We start from the raw sequence: 18,854 nt of genomic DNA, 5'->3' as shown, positions 1-18,854 counted from the left end.
TCACAACCACTGGTTTGTCTGGTACAGAAGGACTGCTGTAACACTGTCACAACCACTGGTTTGTCTGGTCCAGAAGTACTGCTGTAACACTGTCACAAGCACTGGTTTGTCTGGTCCAGAAGTACTGCTGTAACACTGTCACAAGCACTGGGTTGTCTGGTCCAGAAGTACTGCTGTAACACTGTCACAACCACTGGTTTGTCTGGTCCAGAAGTACTGCTGTAACACTGTCACAAGCACTGGTTTGTCTGGTCCAGAAGTACTGCTGTAACACTGTCACAATCACTGGTTTGTCTGGTCCAGAAGTACTGCTGTAACACTGTCACAACCACTGGTTTGTCTGATCCAGAAGCCCTGCTGTCACACTTCTGCGATGGCTAGTTAGAGTGTCTTTCTATTCATATCGGACTCAAAACGAAGACGTGATAGCGATTGAATCAGATTACAATGGGGATATGATATACTGCATAATATGGGTGATCCCAGTTACAAAGGGGATATGATATACTGGATAATCGGGTGCTTAAATCAAGAAATTACTCTGGACCAGACAAACCATTGGTTGATGTTATGACCAACGTCCTATATCGTCGGGGAACGATGACACACAATCAACCAAGTCACCTAGCCTGACAATTCAGTCACCCCTTTCGACAAAGAAATGATTGTGGTGACGTGCTCTGAGCCGGCGGCTTAGGCGCCTCGATTCGCTGTGCAGAGTTGCGTCCCTTGGGCACGTCAGAAACCTGTGATTTTGGGTTCGAATCCCGATTCACCCCGATTATGTTTCTAGGTTTGTCAGCACCAAACCCGTGCTCATGTTTTTCAACAAAGAATTAAATGTCCAAGACTTTAAGTTGACACGCCGTGATATAACTGCAATACTGTTCAAAACCAACTTACTGACTATTACTCGGAATCCCAAGGGGTAGTACAGAACGGATCAAGTCAATTATTTTCAGAAATCTTGCCATTCAAACGGGTCTGACAATCTTCAAGTTATTACAGATAAATATTTGAATTATCTCCATAGCATTTGTATCTTCTCGGAAAATAAACGTCATTCGTTGATTGATGAGTAAGTTTTCTTAAAAGATGGAAAGGAAATGTCCAAACATCCATAAAACTAAAAGGAAATTAAAACAAATGCAGAAAATCGATATTCCCTACAGCTAATTGTCGCTCTCCTGCTCGTCTTTTGAAGCATATTTGAAGAATTCTTTTTGGATGAGCAACTATCTCCCTTTGAACAACGCTTCTGTTCACCTTTGATATTCTACTATTCGAATACTTGAAGCCGGATATTGAATAGAGGGATATGTTCATCTGTTATGCACAGGCAACACAGTACGACTCATTTCAACTTAATACATCTTGTCTTATATTGCTAAACGTACAGACAACCTACCTAACTTTCGATATCGACTTTAACTGTGAAGAAGTCCTTCAGTTCGGCAACTACACACGGTTCCACCAGTCATTTCCTTGACATTCAGCAGCCACCATGGTGAAGCATACAGCAGCGCTATGCAAGAACTTCGCCCTGGCAGCCTCGGCTTTCGGCATTATCTTGCCTTTTGTGATGAGGTGAGTTGAGTAAATGCGGTGTGTATATCACTTTACGTTGTTGGTTTGACGCCGCTCTGAACAGTATTAGAGGACGGTAAGGACCAGTTCAGAAGTTCGATGTCGGATAAAAAACTTAATTCATAAAGTTTTGAGACATAAGTTGAGTTTAGTGGCCTATTTTGTCAAACATTCTTGTGTTTAGTCCAACTTTTTCAGAACGTTTATAAACTGAGGTTTGTTTTCTTGGTGTTGAAAATCATTTCTTGGGTTTGCATAGATCTAATCTGCCATTCTATATTACCACTATATTACAAGAAGGACGCCAAAACCCTACCTCGTGGAAAGACCGAATTTATTAAATGACAACAGCATTTAAAATAAAATAGTTTTTGCTTAGTTTAGTTTCCATATTATGGAAGCGTATTAGTGCCACAGTCTTAAAAGAATTATCACCTACGTAAATACTTCTTTAATTAAATGTTTGGGTGCATGTTGGTTGTTGGTTGTTTATTTTCAACGTGTCAAACTATTAGCGCTAAAAGTGAGTGAGTTGGGTTTAACGCCGCTTTTAACAGTATTCCAGTTATATCACGGCGTGTCAGCTGAGGTCTCAGACGTTTACCACTTCGGTGAAACCCACGAGCACGGGTATGGTGCTGACAAACCTAAAAAACATAATGTGAGCGAACCGGGATTCGAACCCACAGTCATAGGTTTCTGGTGTGCCCAAGGGACGCAACTCTGCACAGCGAATCACGGCGCCTTAGACGACTGGGCCACCAGTGTCCCCTATTAGCGCTAAAATAAACACAAACTGCAGAATTGTACCTTCAGTGCTTTATAGGATGATGATGAGTATTAGTTTGATATAGGTTTATAGTTTGAATGATTCTCACCCCTTCACAAGGGGCGATCGGGTAGCCTAGTGGTTAAAGCGTTCGCTCGTCACGCCGAAGACCCGGGTTCGATTCCCGACATGGGTACAATGTGTGAAGCCCATTTCTGGTGTCCCCCGCCGTGATATTGCTGGAATATTGCTAAAAGCGGCGTAAAACCATACTCACTCACTCACTCACTCACCCCTTCATATTCACGTTTTACCTCTTAAACCTAATTTCCGTAATGTTTGTTTGTTTGTTGTTTAACACCGCACTCAGCAATATTCCAGCTATATGACGGCGGTCTGTAAATAATCGAGTCTGGACCAGACAATCCAGTGATTGACAACATGAGCATCGCTCCACGCAATTGGGATCGATGACATGCATCAACCAAGTCAGCGAGCCTGACCACCCGATCCCGTTAGTCGCCTTTTACGACAAGCATAGTTGCCTTTTACGGCAAGCATGGGTTGCTGAAGACCTATTCTACCCCGGATCTTCACGGGCCTTCCGTAATGGAGAAATCATGAGGATCAACATATTCCTCCGGCTTTAACCATATCATAATGTCGCTAAAATTTTGAATAGTGACATAAAGCTTTTTTATTTGTTTTGTAGTTTGGAGAACATTTTGTGCTCTCCTCTCTTTATTACGGTTGTACGAGAATATGGTGTGTGTCAGTTTCAGGTAACTTCGACATATTGGAATGAAGATTTACTTTATGCAGTGTTTAGATAGTACCTCATTCAAGACATGTCAAGGTAGAAGTCAAACGAATCGGTCATTATTAATTAAGCCAGTGGTTATAAATAACTGACCCGGAACTAGTGTCGATTACTCGAGAAAATATTGATACCTTGATGAAAGCATCTTCTACGCAGATATGAGCAGTATCATTTTCGTAGATGAAAGTATCTATTATAATCCGGGTACCCCAGGCAATGTTCCAGGGTAAAATAAGCCACAAACCCCAATGATTTTGAAGAGACGACTAAAATGGGGGTCGAGTCGTCACCACGCATTATCTTGCTGATCGTATATGTTCCCATGGCGCGGATCGCTGGTTTTAATAACGAAGACTCGAGTATGTTTATGCTGCCGTGCTATAGCTAGAATATATCGACGTTTAGCATTCACTCAGATACAACCTGCTATTTGTTTTAGATCACATGGCTACGACCTACTGCGGCCTGTCACCCCACCTCAAAACATGACCAGTTACGAGATCGCCACAGTCGTCGCCCTGTCATTGTTGAAGTGCAGCATGGCTTGCTTTAGACTGACAGAATGTCGCTCCTTCTTTTACGACGTCGCCGACGGCGGCTGTCAGCTCCACCGCACAGTTCAGGTGTCGTCAGCTAACAACATGAAGTGGACGGTGTTCTATGTTAGAGGTGAGTAGGGAGACATCCTTGGATACAAAAACGTTATCCGGGTTGTGCTGATAACTGGTCAAAGGTTCCTGGACATGTTCAATCGGGTCACCTTCTGGCCTGGTGTCAACATTCTGGGTAACCATCTTGCTGACAGCTGGCTAATGCGGAATGCGTCAGGTTAGATGGACCGTATTGACCTAAACTTTACCTCATGTCAGTCATGCAACCACCGAACAGTCAACCTCAACTTCAGCTCCAGACGTGGCATCTTTAGAACGAGCTACAAACCTATGAATGTGGGTTCGAATCGCGGTTCTCCCCGGTTATGTTTCTAAATTTGTCAGCACCATACCCGTACTCGAGGGTTTCACCAAAAAGGTAAATGCCTGAAGCCAAAATCAGTTCGGGCTTTCCTCCCACATAATCTGACACGGCGTGAAACTGTATTTTTTTTAAACAGCCTTAAATCCGACTTACACACTTTCCGAGGAAGGTAAAAGTAACACTTATGAACAAGTAAAAAAAAACAGCATGAGAAAATCATACGATACGCTTATAATATTTAGAGTATTAAATATGTTTCAAAAAAATGTTGACAAATCAGGTCAAATATGTGATTCGAACGCACGACCATAGGATCATGGCTGTACATATGGAGGCAAATGTGCACAGTTCTGTCTGTGCGTTTCTTTCTCTCCTTTACTCCCTGCTAACGAAAACAATATACACGGAAGTCATTATTTTGACGTGATGAGGTCGATTAATCTCTTTTCATATCCATCTCAAGAAAACAGAGTTAAGATATAAGTCAAATATTACTATCTTACCAAACATAGCGACAAATCCACAGAGACCTCAAGCGTGTACACTTGTCTACATCAAAGTCAAGTTGTGAAAACCAGGCTTTGATTCGGGCTCGGGGACACCTTTGCCTCAGGTAGAGGTGTGTGTGTGTGTGTGTATGTGTGTGTGTGTGTGTGTTGGGGGGGAGGGGGGGGCGCATAAAACAAGTGCTGACTACATTGCACGGTATCAACCATGGTCACTCGAACTTGTGCGTTAGCCATATTGACCTCAGATAAATAAGTTGCACTCTTTATATATACCATCAAATACAACGACCCTCCTCTAAACTCATCGGTATCATAACCCATATCAACTATGAAACTAATTGTTTGTTCAATTAAGATACTGATCATCTGTTCTCCTGTGTTTAAACATCCAAATGTATTATTTTTTACGAAACGACTCTCTAGTAAATCTCCTCTCCTCTGTTTGAACAGCACGGGCGCTAATCTAAACTACGGTAATCCGGTGTTTTTATAGCAATTACTCATTTCTTGCTTTCGTAGGACAAATACCCCAACTTGGGTTTTCGCTTTACCGATACTAGGGAAAATTGGATTTTCGCTAACCAGGCACGACACCCTTCACCCAGTATATGAGATATGCGTCACTTCGGGCTTTCCTCCCACAGTAAGCCGACACGCCGTGATACAAGTGTAATACTATATTCAAAGCGGTGTTAACCCGACTCACTCACTCACCCATTGATAAACTTCCATAGACTAGTGACACTTCCTCGTACGAAAGTCTTCTATTTGCATCATCATAGACAGGCTTGATGTTCAGGTCAAGGAGGCGACACTGGGTTTAACGTCGTTTTCAAGATTAGTGCACGTCAAAATGTGTTGTCTTTAAATACTTCTGAGGTTAGTTTTGCGGTCATGCGACCGACTTCTCATCCAACGGAAAAGCCGTATGTCGTGTAAACTTCACGTTAACATTTATTCTTAGTTAGATTTAATCCCAAGCAAGTTATGATTGCCGTACGAGGCATCTTAATGGATCGGGTGGTCAGTCTCGCGGTAATTTGGTTCCTGATTTGTGACGTCATCAACCTATAACATTATTTTGAAAGTAAGAATTCCCGTTTCAGTTACTCCCTACTGGTGTCCTAGGGACTTTATTCTCAGTCAAGGGATGTGCCTGAAGTATCATACAGGCGCGAAAACCTGGCTCGAGGCTAATGCCACCTGTACTCTCTACCCCGGATACTCTAGACTGGTTGTCATGGATACGGAACGGAAGACCAACCTTGTCAAAGCGACTGGGATTGCGTCGAATCTTGTTTTCAGTACGTTGAACATTTAAAATATATATATACTGATCCATGCACGAATCTCCATGAAACGTGAATAATTTCTCTCTCTTTTACAAGTCCTTTAAAAAAAAAATGTCTTGGGAAAATGGAATATGTAGTGTTGATCTTCAGTGTTGGTTTGTGAATGACCGAGCGAGTTAATCGTGGTTTACGCTATATACTCTCAGCAATATTTCAGCCAGGCATCGCAGAGGGAGAGCGCCAGAAATGGGCTTCACACATTGTGCCGAAGTGTGGAATCGAACTCGGGCATTCGGCGTGACGAACCAAAGCTTTAACCACATGACTATCCCACCGCCCCCTTGTCGCGGTTTCATGACACGATATCTGCAACTTGCAGTTAGTGACCCTCTGTCCATGCTAGTATGTGCACCTTTGCGGCGCAGTTAGTGAGTATAGTCTTACTCCACTTTTAGCAATATTCCAGCAATGTCACGGCGGGGGACACCAGAAATGGGTTTCACACATTGTACCCATGTCGGGAATCGAACCCGGGTCTTCGGCGTGACAAAGGAACGCTTTAACCACTAGGCTACCCAAATGCCCCTAAACGGCGCAGAGTCCCATGTAATAGCTTGTTCTTTAGGCCTCGGCGTTTATGTATGGACGACGATCCGATTGACCGGTCAGCTTGTGAAGACTAGAACCTGACGGACCATGCAGTCAGACTGACCCGACAAGTCGGCTCGTGATGACGACGATTCGACGGACAAGTCAACTATGGCGACAACGTTGACCTGACGGAGGAGTCATCTTGTGATGGTGACCTGAGCTACGAGTCGGCTAGTTACGACGATGATCTGAATGAATTGTGAGCTTATTATGGCGATGACTCGATGGACTTGCCAGCTCGTGAAAACGATGACCTGGCGGACTGTAGTCAGCTTGTTACGACGATGATCTGACTGAATAGTGAGCTTATTATGGCGATGACTCGATTGACTAGTCAACTCGTGAAAACGGTGACCTGACTGAATAGTGAATTGGTGACGACGATGACCTAATGGACTTGTCAACTTATGACGATGATGACCTGACGGACTAGTCAACTTATGACGATGATGACCTGATGGACTAGTCAACTTATGGCGACGATGACCTGATGGACTAGTCAACTTATGACGATGATGACCTGACGGACTAGTCAACTTATGACGATGATGACCTGACGGACTCGTCAACTTATGTCGATGATGATCTGACGGACTAGTCAACTTATGACGATGATGACCTGACGGACTAGTCAACTTATGTCGATGATGATCTGACGGACTAGTCAACTTATGACGATGATGACCTGATGCACCAGTCAACTTATGACGATGATGACCTGATGGACGAGTCAACTTATGACGACGATGACCTGATGGATGAGTTAACTTATGACGATGATGACCTGATGGACTAGTCAACTTATGACGACGTTGACCTGATGGACTAGTCAACTTATGACGATGATGACCTGACGGACCAGTCAGTTTTTGAAGACGATGACCCGATGGACTGTTACATTTATGGCGACGATGACACAGCTTGCACAACGCAGTAAAACAGAGCGACGGTTGTGACGTGACGGTAATGTTTGAATCATTTCTTATATGTTCTCCTCCTTTCAGCTAAAGGTATATGGGTCGGGCTCTCTGACCACTCCTCACCACGAAGGGAGCTACTCTGGGTCGACCATCAACCATTTAATGCTGTCATCGAGTATTATGATCGAGTCCCAGACGACGAAAACCTTTGTGTTAGAATAGTTCGTGCTTTGGATTGGGCGTTGGTTGTGTCCGTCTGTAGAAGACGTGTACATTACATTTGTGAAATTGTTCCAAGCAGCGAGAACATGGCTCTGGAACGACTTCTGCAGATTCTATAACAGAACATTCCTCGGACAATATGCGACTGAAATCAGCCCCGCTTCTAATTGTAAAACAGTTTCATCCTCGATATTTCAGTGTTTTGTTTCTCCACATTATGATTTATACCCTGGGCCCACGCACCATTTTCGTTCCGTGAGTGACGTCTCCGTGTCACTAACAACCAACTTTTACAAGAACACATAGTCCTGGTAAATGGGAAGATGTTTTTTCAGAAGCTTTGTGAAAATAAGAAATTTGGAACATGTTTAATGGCCAATAGATACACACAAAGTATAAGTATGAAGTTGATCCAGTTCAAAATCATTCATTATATTTAAACAAACATCACGCCACCGAGCCAGAACATCCGATCCATTTGGACGCCTCGAACCACCAGAATAGGTTGCAGGAGAGCTTTTCCTACCTGGCATCCCCACACTATATACAGCAGAGAGGATGTACAATACAGGTTCATTGTCCCCCGCCACAGAAACCGTTTAATATTTTATTACGAAACTTTGCATGTGTATCAAAAACATATTGAGCTGGTGTCTTTTGATTTTTGTTGGTATTTCTGAAGAAATTGTGTGTTTCCTTGGTAACGAATTAGACTCAAATGCGTGTAGCATTCGTTTCCGGAGCATAACTCGGAAACCGTTTCATATTATATCACGAGTGAGTGAATGTGGTTTTACGCCGCTTTTAGCAATATTCCAGCAATATCACGGCGGGGGACACCAGAAAAGGGCTTCACACAGTGTACCCATGTCGGGAATCGAACCCGGGTCTTCGGCGTGACGAGCGAACGCTTTAACCACTAGGCTACCCGACCGCCTCCATATATTATATAATGAAACTTTGCATATGTATCAATCAGTTTATTGTATTGCAACGACACGTGTACCAATGTAACTCTCGAGAAGAATGAAATCCTAATATGGTGCGTCTTCTGTGCTGCCTTGAAAACTGCGTGTGAGGGGATTGTCCAGATGGAGTGAGTGAGTTGGGTTTTACGTCGTCTTGAACAGTGTTCCAGTTATGTCACGACGGCGTGTCAGCCCTGCTGTGAAAGGAAGCCCGAAACATATTAATTCCACTTTGGAGAAACCCACAGCCACGGGTATGATGAAACCTAGAAACATAATCGGGGCTAATCGGGAATCGAACTCACAATAATAGAGCTCGCGCGAACCCAAGGGACGCAACTCTACACGGAGCTAGTTAATACACATTCAGTGCCGCAGATTATTAACAAAGCATGTAGAAACATCAACATCAACCGCCTCACCCGGCAAGAGCAAATTCAAACCAGCAACCACGAGCCTTGATCTACACAGAAACGTCGCCTTTACAGCCAATAAAGAAGTTGTTGTCCATAAATTGTGTCTTCCTTGTCATCCGCCGCCAACTTCTAAGTAATATGCCTATCAAACATCATATAGAAGTGTGTGCGTGTGTATGCGCTAGTACGGCCTAATGCCGGTGTTGTTGAGCTGACCCATTCCGCAGTTTAACTTAAATACCCAACTCCGATACAATATGTTCTGACTCCGAGCCGACCAGTCCTTGTTTTATCCTTCATGCCGTGGTCTTGTGGTAGAGCGTCCGCCCGGAGAGCGGAAGGTCCAGGGTTCGATCCCGGGCCGCGTCATACAAAAAGACGTTAAAAGCTTGTACTTGTTGTTACCCTGTCTGGCGCTCGGCATTAAGGGGCTAAAACAAGGACTGGTGGGCTCGGAGTCAGTATACTGTGTCTGAGTGGGGTATTCATGTTAAACTGCGGCATGGTATCTCAGTGAGCTAGCACTATAAATCGGCATCAGTCCGGACTAGTACAAGCAGCCACACACACACATACACGTGCATGCACGTCGCTATATAAGCGCAATTATCTTGGACGCGAGTTAAACCCAATTTCACCTCACCTCACCTCACCTCACCTCACCTCACCTCACCTCATGCCGAGCGCCAGGCTGAGTAACAGCACGGACTTGTATAACTTACCATCTTTTAACGTATTTTATAAGAATATAACTCGGTCGCCTGGATGAAATTACTAAAACAATATATATATTATTTCTTTCTTCTCATAATTACTCATTATATATGTTGAGGAGAGCTAGAGCTCTGCAAGACCGAATTGCATCCGTAAACCTTAATCTCCGCGGAACAACGTGTTTTCGGAACACTAAACGAACAGATCACGCGAATGCGTTTACACGTGACAAAAATGGCAGCCTCCATGGCGAAGAAGGAAGGCAGTATGTTTTCAATCAGCCTTTTGAAGCGATTCCTCTTTGATCCGGATTCGTCGTGGATGATTATGATTCTCTTACTTCTGGCCGAGGTTGCTGTCAATGTTGTCGTCATCGACAAAGTCAAATGTAAGTACAAACATTAGAACTGTCATTTAGAAGCCGGCAGTTCAGTTTTCGATCATCCAATGAACATTTTGAGCGGCTGTTGTTTTTCGCTTCAATATTAAAACTGTTGCAAATGTAGGACGCCGAACTGTAATTAAACGACTCAGTACTGGATTGAACAAAGCTTGATTGTATAATCAACGATACAACACGTCTGTTTACGATGATACAAACTCTAAAAGGTTAAATATACATGATCCAGGATACATTCAATCTTATATTAGCTGTTTACTCCGATAACGATCCGTCAGAGGATATGAGTTAAAGATCTGATTTTTTTACACTGACATTGACCTGATTTCATATGCGCAAAGTAGGGCTGGGACAGGTAACTCGGGTACCCGGGTCGGGTAGGTACTGTGAGGACCCGGGTACCCACAGGACTACCCGGACCCGTGGTTAGTGACATTATGTATTGTTCCATGACAAAAAATTCCTATAAAACTACTTTGTTAAACTACAATTTAAAGTCTCTAATGTTCGCATTTCTTCATGACTATGAACACGTTCCTTCTGACTTAAATATGTTTGAACAAAGCTAAAACTTAAGTCAACTTCAGTGTGACCACATCGTTTTATACGTGTATCTAAAAACATTCTGCCAGGGCTACTGTGAAACTATTCCAAATCGGACATTTTGTACCTATCTCTTGATACCAACAGCGGGTACCCGGGCAGGGTCGGGTAATAGGGGTGAGGGAAACCCGGGTAGTAAATTTGGACTCGTCCCTGCCCTAGCGCAAAGGTATATTTTTTTAATGTCTTTTAGTTTCTACTAATTCATGAGTCAACTCAGTCTTCCCAAATGTTCAACTGATAGTTTGCTAAAAAAAGTTTGGTCAGGATTTAGTACTGAACTCATTTCTGATATTCTGAATAGATCTTGGTTAAATTCTGTGAAAAGGTGAGCACTTGTATCCTGCTATTGTTATGGGGAAGTGTTATCATATAGCTCACATGATAGGCATGATTGACAGAAAAGTTAGGGACTTTTTCATTTTCTTTTCCTGAGTTTACAATATCATGCGCTATCATCACTCTTGATATTTATGTTCCAGACACAGAAATAGACTGGATTGCATATATGCAGGAAGTCGGCGGGGTACTGAACGGCACATACGACTACATGAAGCTGAAAGGGGACACCGGACCTCTTGTGTAACTACACTGCTTCTTCTATGTTTGTCCCGGGGACTCTTAGTGATGAGTTGGGTAGTCCTAGGCTTGAAAATGGGGGTGCAGGGGGAACTACTCTACCAACAACAAACAACATGTGAAGTATTTGTGAGACCTTAATCTAATTGTAGAATGTTTGATGAAACCTACTGACTGAATGAAAATATGACATGGAGAGTAACATTTAATGTGCATGCTGCTTTACAGGACCAAGATTGATTGGCGTTGATGATATCTTTGCATCCCATGGGACTTGCTGTGCAAACTGTCTATGTCCACTCTCAAACTTTATGAATTTATGGGACACAATATTTTGCTCCTGACAAAACCCTAGCATACATTATTATACTCCAGTATTATAACATTCATGTATCACAAAATTTGTTAATCATGTTTAGAACCATGAAAGATATAATGCACTGTGCATTAAGGAAACATTTCCGCCATCTTCCCGAGGCAAGAGAGTTAACTGACTATAAAAGTCCAGTTTCCTAACTAGGCTGGGATTATGGAGTTACATTTTGGCTGGACTAACGGGTCTATGCATAGTCCAATCAAAATCGCGCACCGAAATCGAAATCCGGTTCATAAACTGTCACGCAGAGTTCGGTGGATTGCAGGATTTGCAAAGCATGTGCATCGGCAACTCGTTGTCAACAGATATTTTACAAATCTTTCATATTTTTAATCAAGGTGCTCACGTGATTTGATGTACTTCGCGAAGTAAATCACTGTTTTATATCAAAATAGATCTTGATGGTCGATCAGATCGTCTTGACTGGGCGTCACCATTTTCTTTGTAGCATATGCTTGTGATACGAGAGGTGGAATCTGATTGGTCCATATGGGAGAGGCATAGAATGGACATAACTCTTAATAGCCACTGGTGGTGCTACGATCAAACCCAGGAATTCCAGCCTAGTTCGGCAAGGGTCGAAACTGGACTTTTAAAGACAGTTTACTCTCTTGCCTCAGGAAGATGCATTTCCGCCCGAACCGTTTCAAATCTGCTTGACTAAAGGAAGTTTGACCTGCATTTATAGTGAAACCATTTTTGACTTGAAAATCCACCTTGTTGACAATTTCTTTTGGGGATGTATACATACATACAAATGGATTTTAATCTGTACCATGATTATGTACAGATCATTCCACACACTGGGTTTACCATATTTAAAGAAGTTTTACGGATTCACTGACCCTCAAGTCATTCTATGGAGAAAATTCATTTCCTTTGACAGCGTTTTCATTACTGCCAGGCCTAATAATCACACTTGCATGGAAACATAATCAATTGAATCTGTCTGTGAAAAGTGATACATGAATGTTTGTCAAAGATGGCAAGTACTATTCATAGCTTTACCTATACTCGCTCTTCCCATGCAAATACTATTACATTAATGACATACCTGTCACATTTAATGAAAGGAAAAATAGAGAATGCCTTCCCACTCTATATTTATACATTTTTAAAATCAATTTGTAGTGTCAAAGTTTGATATATGTTTTTACTTCCAACCAAACATTTTGAAAGGGAAAAATCAATTTATGAAGGTCTGAATATCATTTTTATGAACTACGGTGTTGCAGGTACCCAGCGGGGTTTGTGTACATCTACAGCTTTTTTTACTATGTGACTGAAAAGGGCACAGATCTCAAGACTGGACAGTACATCTTCGCAGCCTTATACCTGCTGACGCTGATTGTCGTCTTTGATATTTACAGACACACCAGGAAGGTCAGTGGTAGTTATACTGTGTTTGTTCTATTAATCGATCCTCTCCATTGAGCCGAAGGCTCGCATAGAAGTTTTTTTAAGGATATTTACGATACAGAAACAAACAGCTAATACTGTCTACTCTATTTTATTACTTGCCCGTGAAGAGATCACCCGTTTAATAAACATACAGCTGTATTACACATTGTGTAATACCAAAACGCGTGCTTATGTACTTTTGGAACACGTTTCACGAACAAATATTGAAAACTCGCAACATCCCTGGGCTTATTCAACGACATTGTGTGTGGAGTTAATAGATCACTGAGAGGAGCTTATGCACACTCAATGACCCCAGCAACCTTGTTGCTAGGCTGATGTCACATGGCATTGTTTCGCCGATGGATCTTGCAACAAAATTCAACAATTTACATCATCGGGTATTGTGATGTGATTGTAAACTTTGAGGTGCAAGGCCCGTGCCACAAGACGATCGTATTGTATCGTTAGTCTAAGTTAAAGTATGTGATTTGCGATTAGCCCTACGATAATTTTGTGGAACAGACGCCTGAATTCTAAAGGTGGACTGTTGTATGGTATTAAATTCATACGTTTCAACTTTTGACATGTTTGAAGTATTACTCTGTTAAACTCAATTGGACTATGCCGTGGATTGTGTAGGTGTCAACCTATTCATACTCAACAGTATAATTCTTAAAACGTTATAAATGGCAAGTAATAAATAAAATACTAAACTCGCTCCCGTGTAAAACCAATTTTATGAAACTCGTGAATAGTTGTGGCATCTAACTCGCTTTCGCTCGTCAGATACCACAACTATTCACTCGTTTCATAAAATTGGTATTACACAGGAGCTCTTTTAGTATTCTATATGTATCTATAGTATCTTGATACGTATCTTATCGCGACCCCACTGTATCATTACAGCTCTGTTAGACACAGGATTATTACTGATGTCTGTTCCAGGTCCCTCCGTACATGTATGTGTTCATGTGCTGCACATCATACAGGATACATTCCATCTTCATCCTGCGACTCTTCAATGATCCAGTTGCCATGCTGTTGTTGTACATGTCCGTGGCCCTCTTCCTTCGAGACCACTGGATGGTTGGCTGCCTCTTCTACAGGTGAGGACCAGATTCTTCCATCTACTCTTCCGTTGATGCTAATGTTTTCCACAATATCCTTGGTGTCATAGTTTTCAAATCCCAAATATCATTTTACCAAGTTTGTTGAAGGACAAAATCACAAATTAAGCATGTTGATAGGGTTAATAATTCAAAGATTTATTTAATATGTTTTGTCGCTGTTTGAGTTTTAACAAGTAGATGTAGCTGGAGAAATGTTTAATGTGACTTAGTAGTTTCAGTACAAAGCTCTACTGGCCTGTGGACCCAGGGCATACATCAAAATAGATTGGAGATATGTTACCATGGTAACACTGGATAGTTGAGGATGTTGTTCTGGTTCAAATCCCAGATTTGCCATAATGATGATCCATGGTTTGTCAGCACCATTCATGTGATCGTGGGTTTCACTAAAATGGTAAACAGCGACAATCTTTTTCCTCTCAAAACAAGTCGTCACTTTGTAATATGTCGGAAATAATGATGAAAGTGATGTCAAATAAAATCATTTGTCAGTGATGATGGATCATGGTAACTGGACCTCACGTTTGCTGAATTAGTCCCTGCTTCTACACCTGCATGTGTTGGTTTCCACGTCAGCCTCACATTGTGTCCTGTGTGTTTCCAGCCTGGGTGTGTCTGTGAAGATGAACCTGTTGCTGTTTGCGCCTGCGGTCTTCCTGCTGTTAATGATCCGACACGGCACGCTGGGCACCATACTCCGCCTGGCTATATGTGCTGTCACTCAGGTATGTCAACACCTGGTTTGTATACAGTTTTAATAGCTGGTTTGTTAACACCATTAACAACTGGTCTGCCTGTAATGTTAGCAGCTTGATTGTATACAATGTTAACTGGATTGTGTGTGACATACACTGCGAGACTGTTTGTCTCTTTTATAAGCACTATAGATTGTAAAGTATGTTTTCAGCTTTGTCTCAGCCTATGATTCCACATACAGAAATACTATTGATCGTGTTATTTCTGCCACTTTAATTTTTGTTTTAAGAAGACCTTTAACCAGACACCTGTCGCCATTGGGTGGTGTGGGAAAGGGGATGGGGTTGGTTGCTTCCCACACAACAGCTTGAAATATTTGATTTCATAAATGTTATTTCCACCATGTTTGTTGAAATGTGGTCCCAATGGATGTCACTGATGAGGTTGCCACACGTCATTTCAAGTAATTTAATTGATGCTGAGGTCCAATGTGCAATGTTTCTGATTAACCTTGATGTTCAATTTGGATTTTTTTTTCAAATCAGCCATACAAATGCATGAGGAGATATTTTTTACTGCTTATTTAGAGCTTTATTGCCCTATTTTTGAAACTGCAAACCTGTCACCTGTGGATTGAGTGGCACCAAACAAACATGGTGGACAGGTGTCAGTAAAATGCATCTACACCAAGCTTTAAATATATTTTTCAGCTGTCGCTGGGCTTCCCATTTCTGATGGAGAACCCGGTGGGGTATATCAGCAGAGCGTTTGATCTGGGCAGGCAGTTTTTCTTCAAATGGACAGTAAACTGGAGGTTTCTCCCAGAAGAAATATTTCTTAACCGAAATTTTCATGTGGCGCTGTTAGCGGGTCATGTGTTGCTGTTGGTGGTGTTCTTCATCATCAAGTGGAGAAAGTGAGTTTGAATAATAACAGCAGTCGCAGATGTAATTAATGTGCATTGTATTTGAGACCAAGCCCTTCACAGAGTGATGTTGGTGCTATGTGACTCTAATTCGTTAATGTAGACTTGTCCCAGCGATTGCTTTGTGGAATGGGAACCTGGGGTGGAGTAGGTCTATGCTATCTATGATTGTTATATCTACTGGCTGAATGTGTGGCACCCTCAAAATCTCAAACCTACACTAACCGAAACGCGAGCCCTGGACCATATGGAGGTCCTGTATGATTGGTCCTGTAAAATCATGACCAGGAATGGTTTGTTGGCCTCGTGGTTAAAGTGTTGGTTCATCATGCTGTCGTTCTGGGTTTGATTCTCCAATGTGTGAAACTCATTTCTGTTGTTCCCAAAGCTTTCATGATATGCCAATAGCAGTTTTAGTGTCTCCTCTCACTCTGTGATTGATATCTGCAACTGAATATTTTAATAGTACATGACATTTGAAAGAAATATCATTTTGTTTTAAGACTTATTATCCATTCTTTTTAGTTTGAGAAATAATACTTGAGAAATAATACTGGTACAATAGATAATACTACTGAACCATCCTTTTTTAGGAGTTCCTAAAATATCAACAAGTAAGTATATTCAGAAGTAATTATTGTTTTGTTTTTTTCTTTATTTCAGGCTATTCCCAAGTACATTATTTGGCTTCTTCATGAAAAATAGAACAAGGAATTTTTCTCCAGATCATATCCTTTTGTCCTGTTCATGTCCAGTCTTACATTGCATTGTGGGCGGCATGGGATTGAGTGAGTGAGTGAGTTGGGTTTAACGCCGCTTTTAACAGTATTACAGTTATATCGCGGCGTGTCAGCTTAATGTGGGAGGAAAGCCCGAAGTAATGCAGGTCTCAGACGTTTACCACTTCGGTGAAACCCACGAGCACAGATATGGTGCTGACAAACCTAGAAACATAATCGGGGCGAACCGGGATTTAAACCCACAATTATAGGTTTCTGGCGAGCCCAAGGGACGCAACTCTGCACAGCAAATTGCTGCATGGGTGGCACAGTGGTCAGTGAATTCGCTGTGCTGAGTTACACCCCTTAGGCATGCCAAAAACATATGATTGTGGGTTTGAATCCCGGATTTGGCCTGATTATGTTTCTAGGTTTGTCAGCACCACATGGGTGCTCATGGGTTTCATCTAAGTGTTAAAGACCTGCATCACATCAGACTTTCTTCCAACATCAAGGTGACATGTTCAGCGCGGCATTTAACCAAACTCACTGACATCATGTGGTGGGAGACATGTTGGTAGTTTTCACATGAAGAATGTTTTGTATCTGCCTTAACCGTCTCTACAGATTATACAGAGATATGTTGGTAGTTATCACATGAAGAATGTTTTGTTTCTGCCTTAACCGTCTCTACAGATTATATTGCCTCTTTTTACTGCCAACTTCATTGGAGTGAGTTTTAGTCGCTCTCTCCACTACCAGTTTTATGTGTGGTACTTCCACACTCTACACTACCTCCTGTGTTCCACGTCATTACCGGGGGTCTTACGGTAAGTCATAACCACTTCCACACTCTACACTACCACCTGTGTTCCACGTCATTACCAGGGGTCTTACGGTAAGTCATGGCCACTTCCACACTCTACACTACCTCCTGTGTTCCACGTCATTACCGGGGGTCTTACAGTAAGTCATGGCCACTTCCACGCTCTACACTACCTTCTGTGTTCCACGTCATTACCGGGGGTCTTACGGTAAGTCATGACCACTTCCACACTCTACACTACCTCCTGTGTTCCACGTCATTACCAGGGGTCTTACGGTAAGTCATGACCACTTCCACACTCTACACTACCTCCTGTGTTCCACGTCATTACCAGGGGTCTTACGGTAAGTCATGACCACTTCCACACTCTACACTACCTCCTGTGTTCCACGTCATTACCTGGGGTCTTACAGTAAGTCATGGCCACTTCCACGCTCTACACTACCTTCTGTGTTCCACGTCATTACCGGGGGTCTTACGGTAAGTCATGACCACTTCCACACTCTACACTACCTCCTGTGTTCCACGTCATTACCAGGGGTCTTACGGTAAGTCATGACCACTTCCACACTCTACACTACCTCCTGTGCTCCACGTCATTACCAGGGGTCTTACGGTAAGTCATGACCACTTCCACACTCTACACTACCTCCTGTGTTCCACGTCATTACCGGGGGTCTTACGGTAAGTCATGACCACTTCTGCACTCTACACTAGCTCCTGTGTTCCACGTCATTACCAGGGGTCTTACGGTAAGTCATGACCACTTCTGCACTCTACACTACCTCCTGTGTTCCATTTCCATTTGAACCGGCTCTGAAATATTTAGTCAAGACGTTTCCACCCAATGTGATGTATGTATGCATATCGCGATACGTATCTTATTGTGACCTATGTATCGTGACCATGCTGTATCATTTCACCCCAAATAAAAGCTATATCCACGAAGGATTTAACACTCACTCACTCACTTGTACCTGCAGGATTCTTGTGCTTGGTCTGATTGAGTTGTGTTGGAACACCTACCCATCCACAGCAATGAGCAGTGCCACCTTGCACTGCTGCCACGCCGTGGTCATCGGCGGACTTCTGTTAAACTTCCGCTCGGACAAGAAAACAGAATGAAAAAGTTAACAGACTATTCATCTAAATAATACATCCAAAGATTTGAGGAGAGAGTTGATAGAATGGTGACATTAAAATGTTACATCAATGAACAGTTGTCTTCCTTGTTGCTAATGGTGAAGGAAGTTTTGTGGACGTCAAATTGTGTGTCAGACACCCAGAGTGCCTTGTAACCCTTGTAACCTTCTGTCTTGTTTGTGTTGTGTGTAGGGCAGTTGCTGCAGAAAT

The 18,854-nt window shown here is 42.4% G+C and overlaps 2 protein-coding genes across 2 annotated transcripts; both read left to right on the top strand.

Annotated features, from left to right (window-relative positions):
* Positions 1-1,270: 1,270 nt before the first annotated feature.
* Positions 1,271-8,425, top strand: LOC125378755. Its single transcript, XM_048394718.1, has 4 exons — positions 1,271-1,587; positions 3,616-3,845; positions 5,767-5,964; positions 7,608-8,425. The coding sequence occupies exons 1-4, from the start codon at positions 1,505-1,507 to the stop codon at positions 7,862-7,864; spliced, it is 768 nt and encodes a 255-aa protein (XP_048250675.1). The 5' UTR covers positions 1,271-1,504; the 3' UTR covers positions 7,865-8,425.
* A 1,646-nt stretch (positions 8,426-10,071) lies between these two features.
* Positions 10,072-18,718, top strand: LOC124116910 (dol-P-Man:Man(5)GlcNAc(2)-PP-Dol alpha-1,3-mannosyltransferase-like). The gene is made up of 9 exons (XM_048394081.1): positions 10,072-10,231; positions 11,329-11,428; positions 13,037-13,184; positions 14,151-14,311; positions 14,940-15,060; positions 15,742-15,947; positions 16,620-16,684; positions 17,370-17,505; positions 18,485-18,718. Exons 1-9 carry the CDS (start codon positions 10,078-10,080, stop codon positions 18,624-18,626), a joined length of 1,233 nt encoding a protein of 410 aa, XP_048250038.1. The 5' UTR covers positions 10,072-10,077; the 3' UTR covers positions 18,627-18,718.
* Positions 18,719-18,854: the final 136 nt, after the last annotated feature.

The sequence above is a fragment of the Haliotis rufescens genome, unplaced genomic scaffold (assembly GCF_023055435.1).
Source record: "Haliotis rufescens isolate VD_foot unplaced genomic scaffold, xgHalRufe1.0.p SCAF_13, whole genome shotgun sequence".
NCBI classification, from domain to species: Eukaryota; Metazoa; Mollusca; class Gastropoda; order Lepetellida; family Haliotidae; genus Haliotis; species Haliotis rufescens.
The sequence above is the reverse complement of the archived record's forward strand: the minus strand, read 5'-3'. Positions and strand labels throughout refer to the sequence as shown.